We start from the raw sequence: 16703 nt of genomic DNA on the forward strand, positions 1-16703 counted from the left end.
TGCCACTCACAAGTAGCCGTCGCTGGGCGGCGTCAGTGTACCGTGCGTTTTTTTGCAACACCAGAGAGCCTTTTTGGTTCATCCATCGGTCAAGATATTGTCTCCTGTATGAGCAATTTCACAGAATTTGTCCACTTTTACCTCACAGAATCACACAAAGCGCAGAGGTGGATCGACAGGCGTCGCATTTCCTGTGGTCGCAACTGGGCCGGACAGGCGTAGACATGTGGTGGAGAAGACTGGCATCGACAACGTCTTAGTCTGTTTTCGCGATTAGCCGAATTTAGTAACGCGGAGGCTTGGTTCATTTCCTCATTGAGGTTATACACAAGCCAAGTGATGTTATGCACAGGCCAATTAAAAAGACAGGTGTGACGGCCACCGGCGCTGTCAGGGTAGGAATGGAAGAGAATTGTCTCACCAAAATTCGCTACCGTCGAGAACTCCAGAAGCTTAACAGAGTATTGTAGGCGATATTTGCAGCCGTACCTGCATCCATCTAGAAACTAGCTTGTTCTATTTAATGCCAGCCGGAAAACGCGACGCAGGCCGGCCGGCTACCGAGTAAAATAGAAGGTGAGCGGACAGGAAGAAAAACTAGAACGTTCAGGCAGCGCTGCGAGGATCAGGAACAACAGAGTGTGTCTATCGCACTTGGCAATAACTTTGGACGCCCAATGCAGGTGACGGTCTGGCAGCATTCGTAGTAAAGTCTGGCAACAGGGGTAATTACGCCATCAGGATTGGTTCCTGTCTCCCAACAAAGAGATCAGTGATGTTGACCACGCCGAAGGGGCTATCAACTCTCAGAACCGTTCTCCCATAAGAAGTTCTTACTAAGAGGGTCGCGCTGGAGCGAAAAAGTGCGAAATGTAGTAAGTGTAGTGAGTGTCAGCACGAAGCAATCATCGCCACTTAGCCGCCATCTTAAGCCTGTGTTTAATCACGCCCTAACCTGGCTTAGACAACTTTTTTTCGTTTTTGTAGCGGTCAGGTCAACAACGCAAAATAAAAATATTATTCGCAATTTTCAATATTCGGAGAAAATAGAACTAAAACAGATACCAAAAACATGCAAATAAGCGGTGTACTTTAGTTGCACACCAAAATACTATGCTGCTGCAAGAAAGCCTCAAGTGCACATCACCGCGTAATCATGAACCAAACGTCCCAGGCTGGTCTTGTATGTGTGGGCCCGAGCTCACGCCGGTCCCACCAGTTCAATCCCGAGCCCGGATCAGACCCGCCAAGGCAGCAAATTTTCAGGACCGCCTTGCCTAGGCTTACGGGCCACACCGACCCCGTGCAGCAGCATGAAAAGCACGCACCCTGCTGCGCAGCGCGCTATTCACCTTCGGCCTCGAACGCGTTCACACTCCTTCTGATTCTTCCAAGTTGGGCGCCGAAAACAAGGTGTTTTAAAGCGACAGTTGTAAACGCTGCTTTCTTCGATCTAGCGTTACGGCGGTTGCACGCCCAAATAGAAGTTAATAAAAGGAAACACGTAAAACGATGCGAGGGAGGGCAGGGCTACCACTATCATGACCTGTGCGCATGTACCGCGTACACCATGGCGTACTACGGTGGTGTATGCAAATTGTTTGGTGATATGGGCCCTGCCCTCCATGGAGAGATGGTGGCATTGCGATCGCAGGAATAAGCGGCGCGTGGTAAGCATGCAATTTCTTTGGTGGCATGACTTCGAAAAATCCCATGCCACTACCCTGATAGTCGCTACACCACTCTAATTGAGCATGTAAATCAAGGTACACAAAGTAAGAATACTAATTTGTTATTTCCGTATATTCGTGAATCTCGTGTCTTCACTTTCTAGTTTAGATATGAGAGATGCAAGAATAAAGAGGAGTGCCGAAGTTTTTGTCTTCGAGCTGAAGAGCTACTATAGATCACTCTATAACCCCAGCTCTACATCCCCATCAGTTCGACCAGCGGTCATGTCGCTGAAAACCCTCTCTCTTAAACACCTCCTTCTAGTTATGACTCAAGCGCGTCAACACCAATATTCGATAGCAAGTACACGTCGCAGTTGCCTTTAAAACCTTCTACGGTGACAATGATGGACACGTTGTCTATATTAAACTAGCGTTACTTTTATGAATGTTAGTGCGAAATGCGGGGCACAATATTCACCGAATGCCGTTCCATTCATGCTTGCACGTCTGGCCACCGCAGCAAGCTGCCCGATCAGGTGAGCCAGAAAACAGAACCCTGACAGTTATGCTTTTTCACGAAATTTCCAGGCGTGGAACGAAGGAACGTCGAAAGGGGGCGGCGAGAGTGAGCGAAAAAGCATAATCTTCGCCCTGTCATGGCTAGGAGGTCTCGCCTTCGGGGGCGGGCTCGGCATCGTACTCATCACTTTGGTTTACCAGGCACCGATCAAGGCAGTTTCGTCGCCACGTCCCGGCAAGGGAAACGACAGCCCAGGGGTCACCGAGGTGCGCACTGTGTTAACCTTCTCATTCTTCTGAGCATGATGTCCTCTCACATATGCACGTTACAACTACAATGCCTGACCGTTCTCAGACTGTCGCATACAAAGGCACTAAACTCGCGAGAATACAGGCCATTAATTTGTGTCACTCCCTACACAGCATGCATCAGCAGACAGGTCTTTGGCAACATACCGGGAAGCACAGGTGGTTAGATCCCACAGTGCTGAAAATCTAAGGCAATCATAACACAAACTGTCTCCTTTCTTGAGGGCGCGCAACCCAACGAGTGTACCAATAGCCATGCATATCGTCTTAAAGATCAGGCATTAAAGCTGTTTAAACAGATCCTCGTTACTCAACCGACCACATTGCATTTGCAGCACTGCTATCCCACCATAAATTCGTGAGAAGCTCTTGAGTAATTCTTCCCCTCCCCACACAATCTAATATATTTGCACAGCGGCCAGAAAGTGGACACTTCTGAACTGGTCACTTTCTTCAACATCACTCGCTGTCTCTGTTACATCAATGGGTCTTTATATACGTGGTAGCTGTCGTGGAGTCAACTGCGGTCGCGACTCTATCCGTGCTGGCGACACTTGCTCGTACTTCAGTGCGTGGCCGGCGTTCTTCACGCGGGTCACTTCAGGTGCTCTAAGGCCACCGCTTCAGGCTACTTCCCTTTTTGGTCCCAATCAGGATGTTCAGCTTTTCTCGATTAGTTTCTGGCAATCGTTTCGACGTCTGTATTGCCATTTTGTGCTAACACATGCCATAGTGCTACCTCCCGTCAGCGCCCGCTAACGCACTAATTGGGATAACGCGCATTGAAGTGCTCTTGTGTGGCGCTTATCTAGTCAGTTGAGTTGCGCGTTATCATTGCAACTGTTAAGCGGGGATCCAGGCACTGGTAGCGAGCAGGACCGTAGCGGGGGTGGCCTAACTTGCAGTCAGCTGGTCTGCAAAATCACTTCCTCTTCCTCTCTCTCGGCAATCTGCCCACTTAATCTGTACTTCCTTTTTACAATCTGGCCCCCGCAGAAAAGAGGAGCCATCCTGGCGACTCAAGGAGACGAAAGGAATGCGGGATCGTAGTAAGGCTTCAAACGGTCGACGTGAGCAATCTCACGCCCACGGCGGCGAAGGTCGGTGGAAGCGGCTAGCGGTTCAACTAGGTAATTTACGGAAGAAGTCTGTTGGAGCACAAGATAGGGTCCGTGGTAGTTTTTTTTTCGAAGAGTTTGCCACAAGGCATAAGTTGAGAAAGGGGGAATGGGATGCAGGAGATAGAAAGTTAAAAGAAGGAGTGCAGTCCAGTTGTGCTTATGAATTCGAGAAGGTTGGCAGTATAGCGATTGTCCATTGCTGGTCAGACCGGGTGGTGTCGATGGGACCCAGAGCCACACGTGAGCACCGGGAGAAAATTGGTGGCAGAGTGGATGCTGTCGCTGTGCGCTTGTTCCTGGGCTTGCTCGTCCGATGTGAGTGAGCGAGCCAGTTTGCGACATTCTTCAGCGTGCCTGGCAGCTGCTGAAAGCGATGTATACTCTGAGATATCAGGACGGTAGGGAAGGATGGTGTCGAGTGGAGACGAATGTTCACGCCCGTACAGCAGAAAAAATGGCGAGAATCCGGTAGTTGCTTGAACAGCGGTATTGTAGGCATAGGTTATAAATTGGAGAATATTGTCCCAATTGGAGTGATCGGAGGCGATTTACTTGGACATCATGTCACCTAGTTTGCGATTGAAGCGCTCTGTCAGTCCGTTGGTTTGAGGGTGGTACGCGCTGGCTGTCCGGTGGATGGTTTGACATTCGCGTAGGAGCGCTCCGACAACCTCGGATAGGAAAGATTTGCCTAGATCACTTCGAAGTTCACGGGGGGCCCCGTGTCGCAGAATGAAATTATGAAGAAGAAATGACGCGATAGTGGGTCCGGTGGCATCCTGAAGTGCTGCTGTCTCAGCATAGCGAGTGAGGTGATCGTCGGCCACGATTATCCAACGATTTCCTGCAGGTGTGTATGGCAGAGGTCTATACAAATCGATGCCAACACGATCGAATGGTCGGTATGGGCACAGAAGGTGCTGTTGTGGAGCTGGCTGATGGAGAGGAGGCGGCTTTCGACGTTGGCAATCGATGCACGAACGCACATACTGACGAAGGTATACATACCGCGCCAGTAAAAGCGCTGTCGCAACCGTTCATAAGTCTTAAATACACCCACATGGCCACATTGCGGATCGTTATGGTAAGGTGCGCAGATATCACTTCGGAGGTGACGAGGTACGACGAGCAGCTACTTACGACCATCTGGCATATAGTTGCGTCGATAGAGAAGACTCACGAAGGGCGAAATGCTGCGCTTGACGACGAAGGGCGCGAGGAGCCGGTGAAAGTGACGAGTCCGTAAGAAGATCGATTAGTGATGTAAGCCACGGATATTTGCGTTGTTCTGATGGCATGTCGTCGATGGACAAGGAAGACAAGACGGAGCTGGAGGTAGGGGACAACGGAGCGTCAGGCGACATTGGCGAGCGAGATAAAGTTCTGCATCGGAGTGCTTTCGCCCTGTACGATAGATGACTCGGATATCGTACTCTTGTAGTCAGAGCGACCAGCGGGCGAGACGGCCGGTGGGGTCTTTTAGTGAAGACAAGCAACATAAAGGGAGGTGGTCCGTAACAACATAAAATGCGCGCCCATACAAGTATGGCGGAAATTTCTGAAGCGCCCAAACAATTGCCAAGCATTCATTTTCTGTCACCGAATAGTTGATCTCGGCCTTGGTCAGGGTTCGACTTGCGTACGCCACAACGTATTCATCAACGCTGGGTTTTTGTTGGGCAAGAACAGCGCCGAGGCCGGCGTCGCTGGCATCGGTGTGCACTCCGGTAGGAGCAGCCGGATCAAAATGGCGCAATGGGGGTGAGGTAAGTATCGTGCGCAATTTCGTAAAAGCAGTATCGCAAGCCGGCGACCAGACAGAAAGATCTTTGTGGCGCTGAGAAGTCGCGTCAGAGGAGCAATGATGGTTGCAAAGTTCTGAACGAAACGCCTAAAATATGAGCATAAGCCTATGAAGCTGCGTAGTTGCTTGATAGATGTTGGCTTCGGGAACTCAGCGACAGCGCGGAGTTGAGATGGATCAGGAAGGATGCATCCTTGGGCACTGAATGCCCCAAAATAGTAAGTTGGCGAGCGGTGAAATGGCACTTTTTCAGATTGAGCTGCAGAGCAGCGTCGCTAAAGCATTGCAAGACAGTTTCAAGACGAGTTAGGTGGGTCGCGAAGTCGGGTGAAAATACGACGTTGTCATCCAAGTAGCAGAGACATGTGTGCCACTTCAAACCGCGGAGAATATTGTCCATCATGCGTTCAACGGTGGCGGGCGCTTTACACAGGCCAAACGGCATGACGTTGAACTCATAGAGCCCGTCGGGAGTGACAAAAGCTGTCTTGGGGCGATCGTCTTCAGCCATTGGAACTTTCCAGTAGACAGATCGTAAAACGATTGAAGAGAAAAATTCCGCTCCATGCAAAGTGTCCAGCGCGTCGTCTATGCATGGTAGCGGACTGACGTCCTTTCGTGTGATCGCATTAAGGTGGCGGTAGTCCACACAGAATCGAATAGACCCGTCTTTCGTCTTGACTAAAACGACCGGGGACGCCCAAGGGCTACTGGAAGGCTGAATAACACCTCTACTGAGCATCTCATCGAGTTGCTCATCAATAATGCGGCGCTCTGAGGCCGATACACGATAAGGACGTTGGCGTAACCGGGCGTGCGTACCAGTATAGATGTGGTGGGCAACAGTTGATGTCCGAACCAAGGATGACTGCTGGATGTCAAAGGAATTTCGGAATCTGTTCAGCAAGTCGAAGAGCTTGGCGCGTTGATCTGCAGCGAGAGCACTGTCGATGGCTTTGTCAAAGGCAGCAAGAGGCGATGAAGGAGACGAGGAACGAGGTGAGCTAAGGGCAGTTATGGTGTCGGAGATTGTGTCGGCACAAGCGGAGAGAAGCGGCGGGACGGTAGCAAAATTTTCTGATGGAACAGGGTCAGCAGGCCCAACGCACTCGCCACATTGCAACGTCTGTGGATAGAACTAATCATTAGTAATGGCTAGTTCGGTGAGGCCGCTTCGTATACTAAGTACGGCGAAGGGTAGGGGAAGACAGCGTCGTGCGACGAAAAGGGAAGATGGGGTTAAGAGCACTGTACAGTCATGAAGAGAGGCACAGTTTATAGGCACAACAGCGGCAGATAAAGGCGGGATATCAGTAGCATCCGCAACGTGCCATTTGGCTTCCCCAAGAACGTTAACGGCGGTCGGTTAGGTGCACAGCGGAGAAAGTTCTACTTCGGCACGAGCGCAATAAATTACGGCGCGATTGCGACACAAGAAGTCCCACCCTAAAATAATGTCATGAGTGCAGTCACGAAGAACGATAAAACTGATGACGTAGAGAATGTCCTGAATGGTGACTCGAGCCGTGCAGGTACCGAGCGGTTTGATGTGCTCAGCAGTGGTGGTGCGCAAAGAAACCCCAGAATATGGCAGAACAACTTTTCGTAACAAGCGGCACAGTCTAACGTCCATAACCTACACAGCAGCACCAGTATCTACAAGCGCAAGAGCACAAACATTTTCGATGGTAACTTCGATTAAATTGTTCGGTGGCGAAGCAGGACTTTCACGGTTCGACGAAAGCGCAGTTCTTGCCTGCGGAACTGCGTCTAGTGGTTTTCCGGCATTGGCGAGGTACAACGGCGACGCATCGGCGACGGAGAGCAACGCGCGGAGAGATTGAGCGGTTCTCATGCGAGAAGTGGTCAAAGTGGGACGAGGGCTGAGGGGGCGCACGGAGAGGGGACGGCGACTGCGCGTAGTTGACCGGACTTTGATCGGAAGCGTACGGTGACGGGTGACGGCGGCACAAGCGTGCAACATCGCCAGGGAGACCACATGCAAAGCAAATCGGTCGATTGTCAGATGTGCGCCAAGGGTGTAGAATAGGTGGCGCACAACACTCAGTGAAAAATGCCCACTGAGGCGAACCATACGATGCAAAAGGCGTAGGAGGTGGTGGTCTTGCGGCGACCTTAGCATACGACAGTGAAGTGTGTGCGGGCGTCGGTACAGCGTCGGCATGAATGAGCGGAGCCGTCAGTGGAGGGGCATGAAGAGTTGGTTGTCGAGTGGGCGGAAGTGCTTCGGCAACTTGTTCCTGAATAACCTGGCGTATGTTCGAAGCGAGGTGTGAGCTGGATTGCGGAACGTTTGAAATTAATGATAATTGCCGGGCAACTTCTTCCCGTACGAAGTCTTTAATTTCTTGAATAAGTGCGGAGCTGACAGTGCCATCGGACATAGCCGCGATCGTGCCTTCAGGTTGTCGAGGGACGATGCGTTGGCGACGAAGGTCGTCGTAGCTTTGACACATTGTGACAACGTCACTTACCGTGCGGGGCTCTTTGGCCATGAGAATGTTGAATACGCCTTCATGTATGCCCATCATGATGTGGCGAATCTTCTGAGCTTCAGTCATCGAGGCATTTACACGATGGCACAAAACTAAAACGCCTTCGATGTAGCTAGTGAAGGTTTCTCCTTTCTGCTGTACCCGCTCGCGCAGACGGTGTTCGGCGCGAAGCTTGCGGACCGCAGGGCGACCGAAGACGTCCACAAAGCGAGATCTGAACGAGGCCCAAGTTGTAATGTCTGCCTCGTGATTTGTGAACCACAACTTTGCGACTTGTGTGAGGTAGAATATTACGTTGTTAAGCTTCGAGATGTCATCCCACTTATTGTGGGTGCTTACACGTTCATACGACGAAAGCCAGTCCTCCACGTCCTGATCGTCGGTACCGCTGAAGACCGGCGGGTCCTTCTGGCGAAGCAGGACCCGCCGGTCCTGCACCCCGGAGCATGGAATAGAAGGGGCCGAGGTAGCGGGGCCGGTGGTGTTAGTGCTGGAGTCAGTCATTGAGGTAGGAATTCGGTTGCTGCGGAGCTCCAGGGCGAGGAAATAGAAGAGAATTCCCGCGACCTCCACCAAGTGTTAAGCGGGGATCCAGGCGCTGGTAGCGGGCACTGGTAGCGAGCAGGACCGAGCGGGGGTGGCCTAACTTGCAGTCAGCTGGTCTGCAAAATCACTTCCTTTTCCTCTCTCTCGGCAATCTGCCCACTTAATCTGAACTTCCTCTTTACACAACTATTAATTTATTTCGTGTGCACTTCGGTCTACGCCTGTTTAAAAATAATGATAGATATTAGACCCAGTCATTCCGCAAAAGAAAAAATAACACTCCACTCACTCAGAGAGCTGCGGCAGAGCATAGCGCGAAGCTCGGTTGTGACAAACGGGGCTACCATCGACTCCTCCGTGGCGCGGTGACTCAGAGGTGCTGCCGCCTACGCGTTCGCCGCGCCGCGGATTCGCAGTGACGTCATTGTTCTTCCGATACGTCGGAGCCACTTCGCATGCGCGAGGCGTATATATGTGGCACCGCGCCGGTACCGGCGCAGTCAGCTATGGAGAAGTTGAGCTGAGAAGAGGCTGATCGCCTTAGGCGAGCAAATCTGCATAATTCGCTGCTTCCTCAATTCACTCGGGATGGCCATTAGACAAACCACACCTAACTTGTTTTATTACGACGGTGAGGACTCAGGCAAGGTTGCTCTTCCTATTATCCTAGAAAAAAATTAATGTTTTGTTGTCTCTAATTTGAAATCCCTATTCTATCCTTAGCATAGTTTATGTTTTATTTACACCCACATAAAAATATTTACCCAGAAATCGGAATTTTTTGAAACTGTAACGGTACCCAGCCACGCTCCGCTTTGACACCAATTCAGGCTCTGTGCTTTTCCTAACCTGAAAAAAAAGCAACTTTTTCATCGCCTGTTCGCGTTTAGCAGGATGGCCATCATTCATCTCAAAACAGTGAAAAGTAGCTAGCTTATCTTTAGGCGCAGCCGCATTACTCGCGAAGCGCGGTATGTTGCTCGTGCTTCCACGTGTTTTTGCGGGCAATGCACAATGTTTTTATTTTCACGCTGGATATGTAACGATCATCCAACCACGAAGAAAAAGAAATGGTTCAGAAAACGACGCTTCCACGGGAACCGGCATCCTTCGATCAGTAACGACGTTGAATCTCCGCAACGGAATCCAACGGTGGACTCCGTGGTCATCGCGCGCGTCTGGATCGAAGCTTTCACTCTCGGCAGAACACTTGCAGACTGTAAAAGCAGTTGTTAGCTTCCCTTGCGGTGGCCTCACTGATATTTTCTCGTCCACTATAGCCGAAAGCTGTGAGTGCAATGCATGCGGTGGGGAGTTGCAGTTGGTTGGAGACGCTGCACGACAAGTATCTTGATTGCACTTTCTTTCTGCAGTGTGTGAAATCCTTCTCAGAGCACCGGTGTGAGACATTCAAACAGGCTGCATCGAGCAACATGACTCGAGCTGACATTTGAGATTGTTAGGAGTTTTTGCACAATGGCTCACAGTCAATTGGTTATACGAAGCTGGCCTGCGGCGACGATACTTTTCGGTGAAGGCTGCACAACTGGTCACTGAGGTGGCTCGGAGAGCAAGGAATCTAGCACAGAAAAGAAGTATTGATAATGGCGGTGGCTTCCTGCCTGGTGAAAATTGAAAGAATGAGTCGTCATGTATTTCTAAAGTTCAATATTGTAATAAATCTCTTTCTTCCACTTCAAAGGCAATTATCTCAAAAGATAAAATTTTGCTGCATTTCACCCTTCTGTGGTGGTGTTGTGGTGTTGTGGTGTTGTGAAGAAGCAAAAGGCCGTGAACAGCGGCACGACAACGAGCGTTTGGGGAGGCCGCGCGCATAGCTGACTGAAGATATTTTCCTCGTAAATGCAAATGCGAAAGAAGATTGGTGTGTGAACCTAAAAGAGATTTCCTGGGAACTTGGCATTCCGAATGAGAGTGTTTAGGACGCAGATCACGGTTCCTTAAGGTCCCGGAAGGTATGTCGGTAGGTGCCTGAATACTTGGATGACATAACGAAGGGCAAGCGAATGAGTCTTTCACTTAATCATCTGCAAATTAAGCCGATGAGGGTGAACATTTTCTGGACCGCATTGTTACAGACAATCAAAAATGGATACCGCATTTGACGACAAAATCGACTCATCAGCAGAACATGGTGGGGAAGCATCCGGTTTCGCCTAGGACCGTTCAATGCCATCTGTTGGAAGGGCTGCTAACGCGGTCTTATGGGATCGCACAGACCATTCCTTCTGAATTTCATGCCACAAGTGCAACCATCAATGCAATTATAGTGATTGTTCCACACTGTCACGTCTGCGGCTTGCTTCAGGCGTCAACGCCGAGGATTCGCGGTATGAACAACGCGGCAATCTTTCACGACAATGCTAGTTCACATGTAGCAGTCAGAACCGCCAACAAGCTCCGGTTGTTTTACTGGGTGATCCTGGACCAACGTCAGCGTCAGAACACCCTCTAAGTTTTTGGAGTGCTCTATTCCCCTCACTCTACCTCCTCTCTTAAGACCAAATTCCGACTATTTATTTTTTCTTGCGCCGACGTATACCTGCCTCCAAAAAATATTTCTTATTAGTCCACTGTCGGCCCGGACCCTATGCTACAGACCCGAGTCCCGCCCAGCCCTGCCCGACAGTAAAATTGCCTAAGCCCGGCCCTGCCCGGCGCTCTAACTGAAAGCCTGGTACCGGCCCTGTGTGACATGCAACTGCAGTTGAAGTGATGATACAGAAAAATTATTTTAGGAGGGTGAGTTCACCTTGAAAGAGTTCTCACGTTTAAGACGAAAATTTTATAGAATGTATATAGGCACAGCACATACATGGAATTATCCTAACTTTTTATGCAAAAGCAACGCGTTATGTACTAATGAAGGCTTGACCATTGCGGCGCTGCTTGATGAGGAATCCGGTATCGTTGAAGTTTCTTTCGGGGCTCTAAGTTGTGGTTGGAATGACTGACACGTTCTTAGCAAGCAAATCAAGTTGTAGGTACGTGACTTGTTTGCTCCTTCAAAAGTGCGTTAGCTCTAAACCTAAACATGAGTTTGATCTCTGGCCAAGTACTCGGTGAGCCCGTCTGGCTCACTGTGTGCCTTCCACGTGTGCTTTTCACTGATCCAGCGAGGCGCCGCCGCTGCATTTCCTTCACCAAGAAATGAAAGGAAACTTAAGCACCACGGATGCTTTGAGCTATGTCCCGCTTCAACCAAGGCCATGTCGAGGCAGGAGCGAGCCACAACACAGACGCTTGATAGGCGACAAGCGTTGCGCAGATTTCGAAACAGATATCCAAACATCTTCGCCAGTATTACTGAAGTGGAGATGTGAAACTCGAAACTCGATAGCCCACAAGCATGCTGGCAAAGAATCGTTCACGCCGAGGAGGCATGGAGGAAAGGCGGGTCGACACTAGGAATGAACGTGAAAGCTGTCGCTAGGAAAAAGGCTTTGCATTCGAGCGCCATAGCCATATTCGCACCTTCGCAAAAATTTCATGTGCTCGGGATGAGGGTTTTTGACGCGGCGCTGCCTGCCCGAGACGTGTATACCTAGGCCTTAGTCCGGCCCAACGCGGTAGGTTTCTGAGCAGCTTGATCCTCATCCGCGGGCCAGGCCGAGCTTTCGGGGCGGCCCGAGCCCATGCACCAGCTCTAGGATTCACTACAATCTTGCATAGGGCTTGTTTTCTGGTTGCCGTTAGGCCAAGGGTAACTGAAATTAGACGAAAATAGCCTGCTCCTTTTAGTTGCGTCAGCAACTACATTATCTCACACTGGTATAAACCATACAGATATTGTTCTCGCACGTGCAAAATCCTTCCCAGTCCTAAACATTATATAGGCAGATTGCGCCTCAGAACACATAGAAAAACGATAAAATTCACAGCCACTTGAAACGAAGTAACTTTTATGTGCTTTGAACCAGCAAAAAAAGCAAACAAGAAAAGGTGTATGTATACAGTCGATCCTAAGCTAACAGCTAACGGCGATAGCTTTTAGTTCAGCGTCATTATATGACTGTTCGTCGGTATTCAATCATTTAGTCCGTGCATTTTAAAGTACTAAATGTCATAAACAAACTGTCTCAAGTAGCCAGCTTTCTACGCTTATCTTATATGCACGTGAAAAATGTAGGATGAAAACAACCTGTGTGATATGCGATGGCCCTTGAACGCTAGAATGGAGCTCATGGGTAGGCATTTTTGTCGGTGCTCGGTACCGTGTGTCTATGGCGTTCGCAGTCGCCACTCTGGCGCACCAGCCTCACTCTGCAGCAACGCCGTATCATCCCTCACAGTTGCCGCTGCCGTTGCCGCCGTCTTCGGGGCCTTGGCCTAACGCCGTGTGCTACGCTTTCCCCTGCGTGCAAGCTGCGAGGACACTTCACAAACTACTCAATCCTCTCGTGGAACCATGCGAAAACTTCGAAGAGCACGTCTGCGGGCGGCTCACTGGCTCGAGCAGCAGCATTCTCGAAAGCTTGAACTCGGGTGTCGCCAAGGTGTGTTTCCTGGGCATACCGCTGAGCTCGTTTTAGGAACGCCCTTTGAATATTGAAGATCGTGTGCTGCGATGGGATTGACCTTTGCTCAGTCGCCTGCTTTGATGAGAAACGCGGGCTTAAGCAGTTCATTCGGCTTCGAGAAAAAAAAATATTTATTGCTTCTTTTGCCATTATCGCTTACCAGCTTGTTGATGGCTAAATTCAATGATCTAAATAAGAAACGCATACCTATTTTGTACGGAAGCTACAAATTATTTTATTGCCCTGAATCGCAAAATAAAAAGGATTTCTAGGGTGTTTTATTCAACCTTTACCGCTTTCATCCTCACCTGCTTCACGCCAGCAGCCATCTTCTGCTGATGTTGTGAAAACTGCCTTTGTGTCTTTGGCTGAACGTAGCATTCACGCAGCCTGCTTCGGTGCTGACGATGTACTAGAAAAAGATAATAGTTCCTTTCTATGCCGGCAATACGTGGTCGCACAAACCAGACCCAGTATTAAAGGCGAAACTTAATTTCTACCAGCAGAGACTTTGAGGCCGTGCTTACAATGTTGACTTACCACTTTGTGCTTACGGAACGCTTCCATTAAAATAGACGTAAAATTATTGAATCTTTAAACACTTACGCTGCCATTACTACCCAATTCAATTTTCAGTCTAAAGTTTCAACCTGCTCTCTATGCCCCTAATAATTTGTTTATTCACACGCGTAGGTAGTGTTGGTGGAGTCCCTGAATATCCGGAAGAACCCACTGCCCCGAGAAGACGCTCGGAAAAAGGCCAGCGCGCTGCTCTTTGCCTGCCTCCAGCGCTGGTCTTCTGAAGCCAGCACGCACGACGACCTGAGGAATTTCATGGTACGCGAGCATCTTAGCGTGAGCGGGCCACCCGCCGACACAGCTACGGGGCCCGCGGACATGTTGACCTTGCATGTACGGTTGGCTTTCGTCTACATGTTGGGAGGACTAATCAGCGTCGTGCCAAGTGAGTGTCCATGCTACGGTTGTTCTTCAGGTAAAGTTGCAGGTACCAGGTAGGGCTCCTGGTGCGCGGGAGCTGTACTGACTTTGTGTGAGAGTAGAGCAGAGAGAGCACTGAAACTTAATTAGCGCCGTTAATTGAGCCGTAGCTAAATCAACACTTCCTTCCTCTTCCTTTTACCGACTGCAACTTACAGGCCTTGATTACAGCTCATCAAGGCAAGAATCCCGGGAGAGGGGGGGGGGACATTATCGCAATCTTTGGCGCTTAGCAGCGACTCTCTACGCTATTTGCGGGTATACATTTGTATACACGTTCCGGGTGGTACTGCTTGTATGCTGAGAGGGAGAGGAAAGCTTTTAAATTCATCATCCTCGTCACCCTAACGGCAAGCACAAAAATGCCTCTCCTTTATTTTCTAATTAGTGCTGTACTGCGACAACAGATCTCTTATTTCTAAATTTTCATATCCCGTCCGCCTACTTGACTTGAAGGACAAATGTTGGGTGCACACCGGCGCAGTCAATGTCGAAAAATGAAACATCACACGTCAAAAGATTCAGAAAGGAGCATTAGGGAAGAGTGCAGCGGTGGCGCAGCGGTGGCGCAGCGGTAGAACATCCGCCTGGCATGCAAGAGGACCGGGGCTCAAATTCCGGTGCCGCGCGATACTCCACCGGATTAAAAAAAATCCGCATGTCGATAGAATTGCATAAAAAGGCTTAAGGTGGGACCTGATGCCGATGAACACCTCCGGCAAAGCACTCCCTCCCCACCCACACTGGTGCAGTTATTGGCCGTAACCTCTCATGATTAGTTCAATAAAACACCGACCCTCAGTCATCAGCGGCTGCGAAGCAACTGACCACGGCGGCGGTCAGACCTGTGCCGCAGCAGGGAGTGCTAAGAATGCTTGGCTCCCCTGGACAGGCCGCCATTGGAAACTGACCCCGGCAACATTTAACGCTAGAACCCTAGCTAGTGACTCTAGTTTAGCAGTGCTTTTAGAGGAACTAATGGGATATCATAGGGCTCAGTGAGGTTAGGATGCCGAATGAGGCATATACTGTACTGAAGGATGGACATGTACTGTGCTATCGAAGTTTACCGGAGAGGCAAGAAATAGGAGTAGGTTTCCTTGTGAATAAGTATATAGCGGATAATATGGATGAATTCTACAGTATTAATGAGAGGGGGCAGGCATCGTAATTAAGCTTAATGAGCGGTATAAACTTAAGGGTGTACAAGCCTATGCGCCTACATGTAGTTATGATGACCAGGCAGTTGAAAGCTTTACAAAAATGTAGAATCGGCAATGCGAAAAGCAAAGACTCAGTATATCTACTAATGGGCGACCTCAATGCCAACGTAGAGAAAAAGCAGACAGGAGGCCAGGCAGTAGGTGACTATGTCATTGGCTCTAGCAAGAGCAGGGGGGAGTTGCTAGTTGAGTTTGCAGAGCGTATTAAGTTAAGAATCATGAATACCTTCTTCAGCAAACGGAAGAACCGGAAATAGACATAGAAAAGTTCTAACGGGGAGGCTAAAAATTAGACCTCATACTGTGTTCAACCCCCGCCATTATGTAAGATGTAGAGGTAATCTGGAAATGGCGATGCAGTGACCACAGGATGGTGAGGTCCCGTATTAGCCTAAATCTCAAGAAGGAACGAAACAGATTAGTAAGAAAAAAACCAATCAACGAATTAGCGGTGAGGGGGAGGGCAGAAGAGATCAGGATCTCGCTACAGAATAAATATTCAGCTCTAACCGAGGATGGCGACTTTACCCTAGAAGCAATGAACAATAATTTCAGAGATATCATTACTGAGTGCGCTGCAGGAGTAGGTGGTAGGATAGTTAGAGAGGATACCGATAAGCTGTCTAAGGAAACGAAAGGTTTGATTCAGAAACGCCAGTGTATGAAAGCTTCTAATCCAATAGACCGGATAGAATTGGCCGAGATATCAAAGCTAATCAATAAGTGCCAGGTGGCAGATATAAGGAACTATAAGATGGCTGGACAGGCCGCCATTGGAAACTGACCCTGGCAACGTTTAATGCTAGAACCCTAGCTAGTGAAGCTAGTTTAGCAGTGCTGTTAGAGGAACTAGAGGGCATGAAATGGGATGTCATAGGGCTTAGTGAGGTTAGGAGGCCGAATGAGGCATATACTGTACTGAAGGATGGGCATGTACTGTGTTATCGAGGTTTACCAGAGAGGCGACAACTAGGAGTAGGTTTCCTTGTCAATAAGTATATAGCGGGTAATATAGATGACTTCTATAAAATTAATGAGAGGGTTGCAGGCATCGTAATTAGGCTTAATAAGCGGTATAAACTGAAGGTTTGTACAGGCCTATGCACCTATATGTAGTTATGATGACCAGGCAGTTGAAAGCTTCTATGAAGATGTAGAATCGGCAATGCGAAAAGTAAAGACGCAGTATACTGTACTAATGAGCGACTTCAATGAATGGGCGACTTCAATGCCAAGGTAGGGAAAAAGCATGCAGGAGACAAGGCAGTAGGTGACTATGGCATTCGTTCGAGGAATAGTAGGGGGGAGCTACTAATTGAGTTTCCAGAGCGCAATAACTTACGAATCATGAATACCTTCTTCAGCAAACGGAAGAACCGGAAATGGACATGGAAAAGTCCTAACGGAGAGACTAAAAATGAAATCGACTTCATAATGTGTTCCACCCCCGCC

The 16703-nt window shown here is 49.3% G+C and overlaps 1 protein-coding gene across 1 annotated transcript in view; it reads right to left on the reverse strand.

Moving 5' to 3' along the window:
• The window catches only part of LOC146182902 (uncharacterized), a 53684-nt gene extending 40326 nt beyond the window's left edge, over positions 1-13358 (reverse strand). The window contains exons 1-2 of the mRNA XM_084608295.1: positions 13338-13358; positions 7519-8374 (exon numbers count right to left, since the gene is read on the reverse strand). Coding sequence (XP_084464421.1) covers positions 7519-8374; positions 13338-13358 — 877 coding nt within the window. The remainder of the gene's footprint in view (positions 1-7518; positions 8375-13337) is intronic.
• Between the last annotated feature and the right edge of the window lie 3345 nt (positions 13359-16703).

This window comes from Amblyomma maculatum, chromosome 7 (genome assembly GCF_055883805.1).
Source record: "Amblyomma maculatum isolate TAMU_Amacu chromosome 7, ASM5588380v1, whole genome shotgun sequence".
In the NCBI taxonomy this organism is placed as follows: domain Eukaryota; kingdom Metazoa; phylum Arthropoda; class Arachnida; order Ixodida; family Ixodidae; genus Amblyomma; species Amblyomma maculatum.